Source organism: Vanessa cardui, chromosome 14 (genome assembly GCF_905220365.1).
Source record: "Vanessa cardui chromosome 14, ilVanCard2.1, whole genome shotgun sequence".
Taxonomy (NCBI): Eukaryota; Metazoa; Arthropoda; class Insecta; order Lepidoptera; family Nymphalidae; genus Vanessa; species Vanessa cardui.
In genome coordinates, this window is record NC_061136.1 from 3,636,222 (window position 1) to 3,653,364 (window position 17,143).

The window sequence follows — 17,143 nt, forward strand, 5'->3', positions numbered from 1 at the left end:
TTTCAAACCGAAGATAGCTTTACATTTAATTCAACACAAAACTGTCGATTTTAAAGTATAAGTCTATTTAAAAAAAAAATTAAGTTAAAATACATAATTAAGCCAAAATAAAATTTATATAATTTACAACATCCCCATTTGCCATTATAATACAAATTGTACTTTGTTAAACCAATTACATCACAAGTTAACGGCATTTTGAAATAAAAGCGTCATAATGTAGGTACAAATTAAACAGGAGCAATTAACAACGCAAGTAGACAAGTAATTAATAGATGCAAACATCTTTGGAGAAAATTAAGAGTCCTTGAGAAGCATAAGCGGAAAAGCTTATCTCTCTTCAAAAAGGCCCGAATGTAAATTCGTTGTTTGAATTATTGACACAGTTATAAAGTAAGAAGAAACAAATTGACATAATTTTTGGTACGGAGGGATCGAGAGAAGTTTGGTATTTTTAATTTAATTTAATTTAAATTGTTTATATAATACATGAGACAAAAAAATAATAATAAAAAACCCCGCTGAGTTTTTTTCGCTGATTCTACTCTGGTCACGGTATTTTCTTTTCCGATCTGGTGGTACTGTTTCAATTGACCATCAATAAGAAAGTGTAAAATAATTCTATATTGAATTTGAGTTTGAGTTTAAATTTCGAGTTTAATCATTTTTCTTGCCCATTTTTGCTAAATGCGTGATAAAATAGTGACAATTATTTTATTGTAACTTGGGTTGGCAGACTCACAAATTGGCCATCTGAATGAGTTGGCTATTCGTCACGTAGCAAATGTGATACCAAACTTGAGAACTAATACGTTATGTCCCTTGTGTCTGTAGCTACACTGATGCCGTGACCCTTTATACCGGAACACAATAGTACTAATTATTACTAAATGGCGGTAGATATACATACATGACGAGGTGGTATTTATCCAGAGATGTATAAAGTAAAATGAAATAACAATCATGTAAATTTGAATTTAAATATTGGATAACATTACATACATTACTCTGATCCCAATGTAAGTAACTAAAGCACTTGTTTTATGGAAAAAAAAAACAGAAGTAACGACGCATTGGAACAGCGTGGTGGAATATGTTCCAAACCTTCTCCTCAAAGGGAGAGGAGACCTTTAGCCCAGCAGTGGGAATTTACAGGCTATTGTTGTTGTTGTAGTTTATAATGGCTTTTAGCGCATAATACGTTACAAATAATATCAGTATTAAATATATGACCAGAGAAATATACATTATACACATATGTAACACGCTATGTTCTAGCTGGTTTCTTGTTAATTTAGATCTATTTGAGATGCTATCGTAGCATAATTTAACTTATTAAATTCCTTCCAGCCTCTGTAAGACCTCTTACCGATGATCTAGATACTTATACATTTCAAGTATTATTTTTGGTATGACTAAAGATGAATATTCCACATTGATCGGAAAAATTCTTTCTAAAACTGTGTAACAAAAAAATCGGGATAGCGTATTTTTTTAAATTGTCTTTTTTAATCTAGTTCCTTTAAAATAAAAATAAAGTGATTCTTACCCGTTAAATCAAGAAGGCGCAATTTCTGGAGGTACCTTAACGCTCGGCTCGGGACTGAGGTTAACCTGTCCTGTTTCAGCTCCAATTCCCAGAGTGTATTGTCTAGTCCATAAAATGCCTCATCTTGGATGCTCTCTAGCGGATTCTGGTTTATAGCCAGTCTGTACATACCTGGAATTTATAAGGTTATACAAATCTGTGATACATTATTCCTAGTAAAATATTGTGCCTAAAGAAATCCTACATTTTGTATCGTATATTTCGTAATTCTTTTACCCAATGGACATCGAAATATTAAGGTATATTTCGTAACATATAACAATAAGGTATAACCTATTAAGCAAACAATTACTAATATCAGAATAAGAACGAATATGAGCATTATATGTATCTATACCAAATATAACCACTATTTAAAAAATAAATCTCTCATGAACTGAGATAAGCGTTTGCCATAATATACAAAATAGGTTAAGGATTTTAGTAAATTTTGTATTCAAATAGTTAAGCGTTGTTTACATAAAAGCATGTACATTTAAGCGTGTATATATATTTGTCGACCCGATCTCTTAATTAACTGTTTCAACAAGTTCAGGTGGTCTCGTAGGCGAATGGCAATCTCAGTGCCCTAACTTTGACAGGGTAATTTGTTGAATATAACAGTATACAGAGCATTAATTACAACTTATATATATAGTTTCGAACTGAATTTTGCTAAATTACATATTTATTTTATTTAGAATTTTAGCCAAATTACCTTCAGTAGTTTATTTAAATTATAATTGTAGAGCAATACTTGATACTCTTCGTAAATACTTATTTAATAATAACTACATTATCATTAAATGAACTAGGTATATCAATAATAACAATATTTATTGCTAGGAAGCCTTGTGATAGTTCCTTCAAGACATTTTTTTTTAATTTGAAGAACTTAAATATAATTTCCAAAAGATGAAAGGGAACAGAGATTACTTATTTACTAGTTGTCGCCTGCGCTTCGCTCGCGTTTTAGTGGTTAGTTGTCATATGTAAAGTAAAAGTAAAAAAGTAGACTATGCCCTTCCCTGGAGCTCAAATTTGCATCACTCAAATTCGTATGCTTGACAGTGAAAGAGCGACAGACAGACCAACAGATAGAGTTACTTTCACAAATATAATATTAGTAAATATCATCAGGAAAAGACAGCGAAGTATGTCGAGGGCAATTTACGTGCAGTACAAAAAGTCTTTCATAGTAGGTTCTGTTTTAAAGGTGAAGCTGAACAATCTTCGTAATGGGTCACGGAGCCCCTTGTATTATTCAGAGCGTCCACCGCAGTCCGCTAGTTATTCTCGTTTAGCTATTTTCTACATAACACACCTGATACCCTAGAGAATTTCTCTTTCAAACAGAGTTAGCCTCTACTTTGCTACTGTTGTAATACTGTTGATAATATTAAAATAAATTGAATTTTATTATTAGTAGCGATAAGATCTTTATTTCAATTTAACAGTACAGACTCTTATTACCTTTTGATTTCAATCTAAATTAGACTCACTTGGTGTAAATCTATATTTTTCGATAAAATCTCATAATATTTACTCACCCGTAGCTTGGAAGAAATGAGGCTCAAGATCTCTGATCTTGTTTCCAGTGAGCTGCAATGTGAACACTTTCGAGCTGTTGACTGCAGCTGGTACTCTAAGGATGGGGACATGTTTGCAGGTCACTATTCCTAGGTCACCAGCCGGCTTTGAACACGTGCAGAGAGCTTGAAACAGACACGGTGGATGACCGGTGTCTACATGTAACTGTAACAGAAATGCATTGTTATTTTTTTAATATTAATAAACTGAAAGAACTATTTGTAGCCAGTCTTTAAATTCTAAAACTTTATTCGAATTTTAAAACATGTCAGAACAAAAATATTTTTAAGAGAAACTGTTAAAGTTACTCAAGCAGTTATTATAAAAATAATTGTAACAATGTAAGCTTTGATATATTTTTTATGGATCTGTATCTGTTTTAACATTAAATATGTAAATTATTAATAACATTTTCTTAAATTATGTCGTCATGAAGCAAAGACTATACTTCGCCAAAAATAATTTAAATTTATTACATATTATATTTTTTTAATGATTACATTGTCATCGTACCATTTTCATTAAATTTTGTCTGTTTAAAATTAACAATTAATATTTTATAACTTTATTGCTACATATATTTTGTGTTGAGTACTTTGAAAGTTAATACCCCGTGAAATTAAGTAGGTATTTATATTAAATAGATTTAACGAACCAATGGCCCTGGATATATCGGGAAAAGGTCGATCTCATTTTGTTGAATATTATATTGTATAATTTCATACGGCAATCCTTTTCATATAGCTTTGCTCTACGTTTTTAATAGACTTGTTTTTTTTTTTTAAATTAATTTAAGTTATTACAATCATAATTTAAATTTGGAATAAGAACACGAGAATAGGTAATATTGATTTCAATCATTTAAGTGTATAATGTATTTACAATATTTCACTTTGCATTATTATCAGTTAATGAATTTATATTCAAACAAAAGATTGTCTGGTACAGAAATGCTTAGAATTTATTAATCAAGAGTATTGTTAATACAATACTTTTGCCATGAGTAAAATTAGTTTGCTCAAAAAAATCCTAGGGATTTGCAAATCCACAATTAGATAGAATTAGATAGATAGAAAAATAAATTAATATAAAATTACTAAATTATTTTGGACAACGCTCTACTATTTACGGGTATATAAGCGTAATAGTAGAGCATTTTCCAAGATACACTTACGTACTAAAGAAATAAAGAACATTAATTATTGTGTGAATTAAATAAGGAAAACAACAATATATTACAATAAAATGTATTAGTTACAAGGGTTTTGTATATATACGAAATTATTTTCTTAGGTGGTAGAGTAAAAGTAAGTAAATACATTTTTTAATTAAGACAATATTATATGATAATATAAAGGTAATAAATAAAGAAGGTACTTACTTCTAGAGCTCTCGCTAAGGACGCCCATATCATTAAAATGAATGTTACCACAATGAGGGTGTATCCGAACTTGATTATCGCCATCAAACTCTGTAACAAAAGAGGTAAATTCAAAAACGGTCGAATACATAATAATAATATCATTAGTTTTCTATGTTGTCTTGGGTCTGGGTGTTTGTGGTATCGTCGTTACTTCTGATTTTCCATAACACAAGTGCTTTAGCTACTTACATTGGGATCAGAGTAATGTATTTGATGTTGTCTCATATTCATTTATTAAAAAATATTTCTATAAAAATAATGTACCAATTTTATTTTTATTTTTATATAAGAAACGTGTTAGTACAGTGGTAAGAAAACTAAAATGTTACATGAAAATTGCTAGTTTTATCTGGTCAAGCAATGCAGTTTTCACGTATTTAATTCGTGTTTATGCGGAGTAGAATTAGCTTAGGCCTTACAGACATTTACAATCAACCCATTTCAAGTGGGGAAAATGCGTAATACGTAATAAAAGGTTATAGGGTCGGGTCATTCAGAAGTAATTATGTAATAAAGTATAACATTACTTCGCTAAGCCGAGATGGCCCAGGGGTTACGTGCATCTTAACCGATGATTGCGGGTTCAAGCCCAGGCAAGCACCACTGAGTATTCATGTGCCAAATTTGTGTTTATAAATCATCTCGGTGATGAAGGAAAACATCGTGAGCAAACCTGAATGTGTCTAATTTAAAAAAAAATCTGCCACATGTGTATTCCAACAACCCGCACTGGAACAGCTTGGTGGAATATACTCCTAATTTTCTCCTAAAAAGGAAAGGAGAGGAGCCTAGCAGTGGCAAATTGACAGGCTGTTGGTGTAACTCGCTATATTAACCAACCTTTGAATCCAAAATATAAAACGAATATAGCACAAAACAAATATTAAACCATTTTGATCCCGAGTACCTGTGTATAGCTACCGATGTGATGTATTTAAATATTTATCAATGTTAAGATAACGTTATTGTCATGTAAAATATTTGTACAACCCTTATATTTGTGTTTTCTTTACCCGAAAGGATCAACGGAATGAAAAAGCTAGACGATGTCTATAAACCAATGTTATTCTTATACGATAAAGAAGTATGTAATAAATGGTTTTACGTATTATTCGAATATTGTGTTTGATATATCTATATTTATGAGTAGAATATTTGATAGGTTTAGTACGTTTTGTTGCTTAAATTTTACAGATTTAAATAGAATACAAAAGAGGATTTGATACGTTAATTTAGTTGTTAATTATTAAAAGACAATTTAACTACTAATGACTTTCTATTTGACTACACATCTTTGGAATGAGATGATCGCCTCCAGGCTGTTTCAAATAACAAAAATATGTTTATTATTGTATATTGTATCATAAAAAAAAATAGATCCCGCTGAGTTTCTTTCGCCGGTTCTTCTCAGGTCTGAGGTATTATATTCCGAACCGGTGGTAGATTTTCGACTATCAATAAGAAAGTGTAAAAACTTCCATTTTGAATAAAAGTTATTGATTTTGACTTTGACTACGATCACCTAAAATGGCGTAATGTTTTCAAGGTCAGTGTTGTTTGACAACAACAACAGTAACACAATCGTATGTATGCGATATTAGTATCTCCGTCAGGGCTACGGGTTTTTTTTTTAATTTTTGAAGTTTTTTTTTTTTTCATAAACTATAACACGTACATTCATGTTATTTAAATAAGTTCAACTTTGTATATAACGACAGTCAATATTTGTATGCAATTGATAATACCTTGAGTCTAGAATTAGCTAGAAAATAGATAACTGTGATTATGTATTTGTATGAAATTACTGTTATTAGAGTACTCGAATGCGTAATAGAACTATAATTATTATTCTTTAATTTTTTATTCATATTATAACAACTCTTTGTTATGTTACGTCCATAAACATCAACATTAGTTTATACCAAATCAAATCAAATCAAAATAAACTTTAATCAAGTAGTTTAGTAGTTTACTTGGTGTTAGGGCTTTGTGCAAGCCCGTCTCGGTAGGTAAATCTTAGTTCCCAAGGTTGGTGGCACATTGACGATGTAAAAAATAGTTAATATTTCTTACAGCTTCATTGTCTATGGGTGATGGTGACCACTTACCATCAGGTGGCCCATATGCTCGTCCGCTAACCTATTCCATAAAAAGTAGATTTTTAAGCACTTCTGAATCGTCATTTTACAATTAAATGAAGCTACCACCGTTTCGGAAAGTAGATTCTACTGAGAAGAACCGGCAAGAAATTCAGTAGTTACTCTTCAACATTAAAAAATACAAAGTCCGGTTAGTTAACTACAGTTATTTCAATTAATATTAATAGCGTCCAGGAAACCGGGGAGTACCGCCCCCCCCCACTTTCCAGCACGAAGGGGAAGAGCGTAAAGCGTTTTTTAAAATAAGTGGTAGCTAATATTCGATATTATTGAATAAAAGTCCTGATATTAAACCAATAATAATTATACAAAGTCTTTTAAAAGACAATCACACAATCACCATAAATACCAATAAATTAATAAGGGTATTTCTCAGTATAGTACATATATCGAGAAAAACCGACTGAATAAAAAATATTTTTCCTTTATAAAGAAAATAATACGTTATAAAGACTTATACAGTATGTTATTTCATATAGATTATCGTAATCTCTATAAAAAGACCTATTTTTACGCTGCGAAATTATATTAACTTTGAATACAATTATTTATAATTATGTGGTATTATTTAATGAGGTATTAATTCCCACATGTTATTTTCAATCCATCCGCAGGGAAGAACACTGCAATTGCGGTCCGAATTTCTACAAACAACAATGTTTACGATTGTGTTTCACAATTCAAGCGATTTCAAACTCTATTTCGCAATACATAAGGTCGTTTTTACGTTTCAAGTAGCATAGGTATGAATTATTCTGAGCACGATCGGTGATATGTTGATGGAATGCCGTATCTTGATTAGAGAGTGAAGTTTATATAATATCTGTGGTAGTGCTTTTTATATAGTTTAGTATTTCGTTTGTGTTATGAACACGTGTTGGTGATAAAACTGTCGATAGTAAAGTTTTCTACGAAAAATTGACGAGTAATTGTATTTGAAGCAAAAATATCCAAACTACTACTTCAATTATTCTTGATGTTAAGCAAGCCCGTCTGGGTAAGTACGACCCACTCATCAGGTATTCTATCACCAGACAGCAGTACTCAGTATTGTTGTGTACGGTTTGAAGAGTGAGTGATCCAGTGTTACTACAGGAAAAAGGGATATAACGTCTTGGTTCCCAAGATTGGTGGTGCATTGGCGATGCAAGGAATGTTTGATAAAATTATAACAACGCCAGTGTCTACAGGCACTGGTGATCACTTATCAGGTAGCCCAACTACTTATCCACCTACTTTAAAAAAAAATTACCAAAACTTCTTTTCATTTATTTTACTAGTTATAAAAAAGTATATATTCGATGACAAAATAGTCACAGTGTTGACAAATAAAACAATATATCTTACAATCGGCCTAATAATCGTCGAAGACCAATCTCATTCAGACGTAACACAAAGGAAATGATATTATGACTAGCAACTAAAAAAATATTTAAATTAAAAAAATATATTTGGAGAACGTTTTGTATTTTCATTACTAAAAAATAATTACATAAAATTTGACAGAAAAATGCTTGTATTTGTCACCAGCACTAATATTACATATAAGGGTATAGATCCCTTCACTTACTAAGGCGCGTTTCTCTACGTTAAATTATCAGCGTTCATTAGAGTGACTGACGCACGTGCTTATAAGATCTTAGTGTGCGTGAGGAGATTAACAGAATATTTATTATTACAGACAAAATACAATCGATTTGAGGATTACCTTTGCTTTAAGTCTAACGAATAATCATATTTTAATGTATGACCTTTTGTAAGTAAATCTCTTATTCAATATAGTATAATTTACCATGTATACTTATACATTGTTCATACAGCTAAAGTCAAATTAGAAGTATATGCGTAAGAATAAATTCCGATAAAGTAAGTATATCTTCATAATATTACTATGGTAACAGTTTCACATCTAAGGAATAAAATGTGAACTATAATTTTAGTTGTGACGGGACTTTGTGCAGGCACGTCAAATATTGAAGCGAGTAATTCTACCTTTGATTATCAACTTTTGGATCGGAGCGTTCCTTTTTTGAATATGAACGAATAACGAATAATTTTTAAAATCCATGATTGGTCTTTCATGGACACCTGAAACTTATTTTTCTTACGATGCTGTCTTGATACAGACAAAGCTATTTGTATTATTATCAACTCATTTGCTGTTTTTTATATTATTATCACTACAAAGTATAAAAATATTTGCTTTCTCTGTCTTTTTGTATGCTTAAATCTGTATAAACCACGCAACGGATTTTAATGCGGTATTTTTCAATAAATTTATATATAAAAGATGAGCAATATAGTAAATAAACGCTGGTAATTTTAGATGTTTTTAATGTGTTGTCGTAAATAAACAAATCCTATAGAATATGTAGTATCAATATTGCATCCGTGCGAAGACGGGTCGCTAGTAAATACATAAAAAGAACTCAAAACGAATGAAGACAGAGATATTGTAACAGGGATTATGCAAGTACTTCTAACATTTGTATGTAAAAATTTATGCACGAACATTGTTCACGGTTTCGTTTTTGTGTTCTTTTGATATGGAGATAAAGTTTTTGAATATCCCCGGTATTTCTTGAGAAGCGTCTTACTGTCTGTGATAAAAAAAGTATTGCGTTCTTTCCAACACCAAGTTCTATTCAGATATTTTGTTTTAAATGAAATAAAATTTGTATTATAAAAGAACTGGCGGTCGCTTCGGCTTCGCACGGGTGCATAGCTGATACTAAATATATTACAGATGTTTCTTGTTTCCTTCCTATATTGACCATGTATTTATATACAAAAACCTTCCTCTGGCATCACTCTATATATTAAAAAATATTAAATTCCTTGCGTAATTTCAAAGATCTAAGCATACACAGGGACAGATGAAAGCGATTTTATTTTGTTTTATACTATGTAATTATATTTATTTATTACAGTCAAATTCAAATTTAAAATCTATTCAAAATAGAAGTGATTACACCTTCTTATTGGTCAAAAATCTACCACCGAAGACCTGAGAAGAACCGGCGAAAGAAACTCAGAGGGAACATATATTTTTTTTTAATAATCAGTTTTAATTATTATAATTGTTAAAGGTACTTTGGTCAGAATTATATTGGACAAGGTTGTTAAGGATGGGCGTATACGTACATGGGCATGTGTAAGTTACGGAATTTAGGAGAAAAATAAAATTTGGGGCAAACAATCACGCTCGAACTGTTGGCCGAACTTTGATAAAATTGGTACAGAACTCGATTACGACGGGGAATAGAATATGAGGATGACTTTTTAAAAACATTAATGGAAATTTACCTTAGTAAAATTTAATTTTGGTGATTTAATCTAGATCGAAATCATTATATCGATTACGATTTGTTTAGTTCTATTTTTAAAACGAATACGTCTTCCAAATAACTTGCGTTCTTGGAATTGTTTTTTTTTTATTTTTCACAATAGTCTTAACGCTAAAAATAATTATTCAATATGACATGTAAGTAAATTTATACTTATTGATTGTCGAGAAAAAATGATGAAACGCAGCGAGAGTCTTTTGATTATATTTAACATACCTTTTTTTAACATTTGCACTACATTGTAAATTCCATTTTTCTGTTTGAAGCGGACTGTTTATTAAGGAATTAATTTGAAAACTGACGAAGTTTTCTTACTCTGACTGTACACACAACAAAAAAGAATAAGTCTCAAATGCTGCCAAAATTGTACTTAAACTGTCATGTTCTATCTGAAATTGTAATTGGCTTATATTATCTTTCCTTATAATATATTAACATACATTTATTTGTCATGTTTACGTCTAGATGTTGTAAGGTATTGTAGCTTTGGAAATAGAATTTTTAATATGTTTAGCGAATAAGTACATTATATATCATTTGTTTTGGATGTGTGTTTGTGTTATTTATCACATAACCATTTTTCATTTTGGAATTGAACTCACACATACACACAACACACAGAAAACAAATAACACGTAATAAATATTTTTAGAAAAGTAAAATAACATTGATAAGAAATGTAGCTGATAAAGTTTTTGAATTAAAAAAAAATCATGTTCAATTACAATTTTCGATTTCAATGAAAATTATGATCGTCGACCGGACTTTCAGTGTTTGATAACTTTCAATAATTGGTTCTCTAAAATTCAGTCTCAATTTGTAGGAGTAGCAGCCACTACACTTCCTCTCGAAACACAAACAGAAATCCAGACAAAATTGCTTTTTGAACTTAAAGTCGAGACGTAACGACCGAACAATCGTACGACGTACACTTTTAATGTACGTCGTACATTAAATCTTCAAATAAAATACATTGTTATTAAAAAATAGTACTATTTTAATAACTAATGAAATTTGTTCACACGAACGTTTATATATGTACGTATAAAATCTAATATGTAAGTATACAACAACAACAACAGCCTGTAAATTACCACTGCTGGGCTAAAGGCCTCCTCTCCGTTTGAGGAGAAGGTTTGGAACACATTCCACCACGCTGTTCCAATGCGGGTTGGTGGAATACACAAGTGGCAGAATTTCTATGAAATTTGTCACATGCAGGTTGCCTCACGATGTTTTCCTTCACCGCTGAGCACGAGATGAATTGTAAAGACACATTAAGCACATGAATCAGCGGTGCCTGCCTAGGTTTCAACTCGCAATCATCGGTTAAGATGCACGCGTTCTAACCACTGGGCCATCTCGACTAATATGTAAGTATGTTATATAATAATAAATTGTTGAGTTTTTTGTCTTTTGTCAGCAGTTAATGATTATAAGACGGTATTGTTATGTTAATTAGTGGAGGTTAAGCCTTTTTGCTTAAAGGCACTTTTTTCACGTATAAGAAACTGTAAAGACTACGGGATCGCTTTCAGAAAGATATAATTTGAAATTGGATACGATTATTTGTACCGTTTGTACGCTTACAACAGCTGGCCTTTAAAATTGTTTCCTTAACATGAAGTGAAGGTGTCTCGATATGAATTGACATTAAAAAGCCTGTTGGGTGCAGGACACGTTCCCGCAAAATAATATATATATTTATATTTAACGTCCTTGGGTTCGTAAAGAATATAATTTCAAGCCGAAATCGAGTTAATATTCTTCTGATACAAAATTTATACATGTTTGTGATTCGGCTCGTCTCTCGACAAATTGTCGTGATATTCCTCGAGTGACCCGTACTATATTTGAATGTGTTAGCGCTAGTTCGCCTCACTATTCTATTTCCTTTGACAAGTGTCCAAAAGACGCAAGCATCATGAACATGGAGATGACAACAGGAGACAAATTAATGACGAACGTCTGCATATTCGTGCTCGTACCTCAGCTGCCCTTTTGCATCGTCACTCAGGGGAATTTTTAAATGCGACTTTACATATAACGTTCGAAATTCAAATATAATTGGAAATGTTTTTTAAACGCAAAACCAATGAAGAGTAATACACGAACTTGAGAACAAATTTAATAAATATCTATAATATTTTTATATTTTTCGAAACAAGATACAGTTTAGTTCTATTTACAGACTCATTAAATAACAGTATAATGTTGTACATTTTTACGTCACTTTCTCTCATAATTATGATTTAATTTTAAGTTTATATAGTCGTAAAAAACGTAAGCATAAATTTTAGCTTTTCGGGTAAAATAAAAGGTAATATTTAGTTCCTATAAACTGGGACGAAATTAATCTCCCATTTCTAGGTTCATCGAGGAAATTTTTGGACATAGTAATTTTTGCCAATTCTGAACGATTTATCTATACATACAATAAAATTGAAGTGTCTGTTTGTAATAACAAAATAACTGTTTTAAATGAATATGTATGTATGCACGGTACATATACCAAAATACTTTTTTTTATCAATTTTTGTGTCTGTCTATCTGTTTGTTCCGGCTAATCACTGGAACGACTGGGTCGATTTAAAATTAGGAGGAACAATAAGGAGCTACAATAATAACTTTTTTGTTAAATTCTGACGCTTACGATGTCGCGGGCATAGCTGGTATAAACATAAAATTAAGATGTGAAATTAAACCAATTTTTTTTACTATATTTCGCCCGGAAACGCTTACATTATTATATACGTTTATTTAATAATAATGTTTCTTTTTCAAACAAACTGTATATATTTTTCTTATACAGGAAACAGAAACCCATTACTTATTTAATTACTTATAAATCCGTACTTAAAATACATTGTCTTCGTTACAAATATCGATACTGTGAGACGCGAATTTAATAGCACTGTTAATATTCACTAACATAGTAAATACGTTCTGCAGTTTTTATATAATATAATGTATTATCTGTCAAAATGCTGTTAGGATAGAACGTTTGAAATTGCGTTAAGCGGTCGTGATTACACGTAGCGTCAGTAAAATAATGGTCGGAGCGAAGAAAATATTTATTATTCGTGTTTAAGATTTTTAGCAGTTTGATATGTCAGCTATATGAAAATTTGCCGTGGAATCGCTTGGCCCTTGGAGTAGTTGTGCAAAATGCTTCATCAAAAGTATAACACCCCGCCTCATTGCCTCCACTCGTGACAGGAGGGCTGGTTCATTTTTGTACATATTTAAGCATTTAATGTTATTAATTCTTATTTAAAATATATATATATATATATATAATGTATATATGTAAAGCTTAGAAAACCGTAGGTATAATTATTAGCAACACCTAATTTTTCAACATCATTCACATGTTTCTCCTGAAAAGCAATGCTTGTTTTTTCGTTCTGAAGGGTATTATATTTTTGTCTTCTTTAATGAGGAGAAAATAAAAGTTTTCTCGTTTCGATAAACAAAGTTTTCTCCTTACTTGGTGGTAGGGCTTTGTGTAAGCCCGCCTGGGTAGGTACCACCCACTCATCAGATATTGTACCGCTAAGCAACAGTATGCAGTATTGTTCTGTTCTGTATTTGAAGGGTAAGTGAGCCAGTGTAACTATATGTATGTATGTACTGATGTAAGGAATAGTTAATATTTTTTACAGCGTCATTGTCTATGGGTGATGGTGACCACTTACCATCAGGGGGCCCATATGCTCGTCCGCAAACCTATTCCATAAAAAAACATTAATGTTTCAATTTTGAATATGTGAAATCTAACATGATTAGTAGTAGATTTAACATGATGGATTTGGACAAACGCAGAGATTTCTTGGATCTGACTTTTTTCTATAAAATTCTCCGAGACAAGACAGACTGTCCACAGCTTTTGAGCGAATTTAAGTTGAGAGTACCGTACAGATATCCACGTAAGAGAATTGAGAACCTTTTTTCTATTCCAAGGCGACGTATGGTTTTAGCCCGATATTTGCCGGTTCCACGTTTATCCGGCCTGTATAATAAATTCAGTAATGCACTTGATGTATACAATGACTCATTAATTCAATTTCGCAAAAAAATTAAAAAGATACTTAAATTACCCTAAGCAAATATTACTAGTAGTTCAGATTTTTGTATCGTATAGTTTTTTCGTTTGTATAGTATATGTAGATTTTTCGGTTTTTTTTTTTTTAATTAAGTAAGGTCTTAGTTATTTAAGGTGATTGTTCTTTTTCCCTATATTTTGTTTTCTCTTTATTGTTTTACATTAGATTTATATTTTACATAGTCTAACTGATTTTAAGTATTTTAAGCACATAGTCTATAAGTTTTTAAATAAGCATGCAGTGTTTATCTATAATTAGTTGTACAATTGCGTTTGATATTTTGTTTATTTTAATTGTACCTATAGTAAGTTTTATATTGTAACAACTGTTGATAAACCTAAATAAATAAATAAAAAATAAAATAAACTGTTCTTTTCTTACAACAGAATATTTCTGAATAGTTTGATTGATTTCTAATGACAGTTAATGTGTGAAATAAAATTTAACAAAAATTAAATAAAACCGTTTTGCTAACGGTACTATTAAACGTCAGTTGACGTCATAGAACGCTCGGTTCTAAAACGTCATATCCCAACAGCATTTAGAAACGGAAAATGCACGATAATAATTTTGTAAAGATAGAAGAACCTCATGAAAACTCCGAGCACTATCTTTCAAACTTATGGATAGATGTCTTTTTAATTAACTTTGTTATTGAGAGCTCTCATTCCATTCTAGTTGATCGAAATAGGTTAAAACTTACAGAGTATTGCTGCACTGTCACATTTTTTTCCATTTATGTTTAGTAAGTTCATTTCAATCCCAATTATAATATTAGTAGGATACTACTAATATTATAATTGGGAAAGTTTGTGAGGATGAATGTATACAGTATGTTTGTTAGTCTTTCACGAAAAATCTGATAAATGGATTTGAATGAAATTTTACAGCGATATAAATTATACATCAGAATAACACATAGGCTATAATGTACAATTATATTATGCAGTTCGGTCATAATATCAAGTTACTTATCAAGTGCCCGTGCGAAGCCGGGGCGGGTCGCTAGTATGTACAAATCTGTATGTGTGTGTAATTCTAAACAGTTGGAATGATTTCGATGAATATTTTTGTGTGTATTTGATTGGATCCCTAGATGGTTTAGGTTAAACCCGATAAAGGAACGCTGTGATTGGGAATTAAATAAAGGGCTTATTTCACCAATCAATAAAATTATTAAGTCCTATTTTACATATAACCCTTCTGATGTACGAGAGGAATATCTCCGAATTATATCCCCTATACGACTATTTGTATTGAGTTAAAGTTTACCTTTTACGTTTGTTTTTTGTATTCTGTGACATTTTACATAAAAAATGTTAGGACGACCCATACAGTTTGTATGCAATTGGTGTTATACTAACACATAAACACACAAAAATTACAGCCTGTAAATTTCCCACTGCTATTTGGAACATATTCCAGAGCGCTATTCCAATGCGGGTTAATATACATGTGGCAGAATTTCTATGTAATTCGACACATGCAGGTTTCCTTACTATATTTTCCTTCAAGACGAGCACGAGATTAATTATAAACACAAATTTGGCACATGAATATTCAGTGGTGCATGCCTGGGTTTGAACCCGCAAACATCGATTAAGATGTTCGCGTTCTAACCACTGCACCATATCGGCTCATAAACACACGTCTATAGATATTTAATTAAGAACTATAGTATAATAAAATCCAATCAGTCTCAAGCTATGAGGATTTGGCCAGTATTGACATTATAAAAAATGTGTGTTTACATCAGGGTTAAGTAGAGATAAGTCGTCTTAGTCCGTGCTGTCTTAAGAGCCGTCTAATTGTTGTTAAGCACATCCATCAATCAAGTACACCAGCGCCTCAGCCGCGTTGTGTCGGAAAATCAACCCGCTGAGAAAAACATTCCTAAGACGGTGGCCGGTTGTAAAAAAACTGTTATTGTTTTTGTTTAGATAACGTATTACAAATTATTATCAAGATATATTATGTTTATCTTATATTCGAATCGTCACAGAACTAAATTAAAAGTAACGCTACAACCTGTTCGAAATTTAAATTCTATCGACAAGATTGATCAAGAGATTTTATAGTTATTGCTTACGAAACATTTGAAATACAAAATGTTAGTAAGTATCATTGTACGTTATATAATTATTCTGCTGGAAAGTCAGCATGTATTAGCTCTACGCTTTATTATTATCTATAAAATATTGTGTTCAACAATATCAATGACAGTCGGTAAATTTCCCACTGCTGGGCTAAGGCCTCCTCTCCCTTTGAGGAGAAAATTTGAATATATTCCACCACGCTGTACCAATGCGGGTTGGTATTTTATTAATGTATTTTTCACAAAAGATTTGAATTTATGAATTTCCAAAGTATTTGCAGAATTTTAGTATGGGTACGAATAGTTTTCCCAAGATTAACGGATTTACTCTGCGGAGTTGGAAATTTGGCGTTATGAGCCTTTATAAACAAATAAATTTAATTGTTATTTTTATTTTATGATTGTTTTGTTATCCTTAAAATTAAAATTTACAACTTTCACCTATTTTCAAAAATAATCAGTTGATGATGATAATGATACTTTACGTTTCAGAACGGAAGGCTTTAGAACCGGCAATGTTTTCTGTGGTAATAATTAAACGTTTCTGATGACGTGTTGCGGTGAAATTAAATCGACGTTTTATTGTTAAACAGTATTAACGATGTTTATTTGTACAAAATGTTTGGTTTTAATGAATTCGAGATTAGGGAAACGGTACATTTGATAATATTATGCGTATAGATGTCAATTGAATTTAGTCCGATTTTTTTTTTGCTGGTTGTAACCGCGGCTTCATAGGCGTTTGAATTTAACAAAGAAGTTATTGTTCGGTTCGCAGATTTTACTACTACTTACTATAACTTGTGGTTAGAACAAGTGGTTAAAACGCGTGCAT

General features: G+C 31.3%; 1 protein-coding gene across 6 annotated transcripts in view; it reads right to left on the minus strand.

The window, feature by feature from the left end:
• The window catches only part of LOC124535114 (chaoptin), a 91,858-nt gene that overhangs the window by 16,481 nt on the left and 58,234 nt on the right, over positions 1-17,143 (minus strand). For all 6 annotated transcript variants that reach the window (XM_047111186.1, XM_047111187.1, XM_047111188.1 and 3 more), the window contains 3 exons: positions 4,560-4,649; positions 3,139-3,343; positions 1,550-1,720 (listed from right to left, as the gene is read on the minus strand). In XM_047111186.1, the coding sequence (XP_046967142.1) occupies positions 1,550-1,720; positions 3,139-3,343; positions 4,560-4,649 (466 nt within the window). The remainder of the gene's footprint in view (positions 1-1,549; positions 1,721-3,138; positions 3,344-4,559; positions 4,650-17,143) is intronic.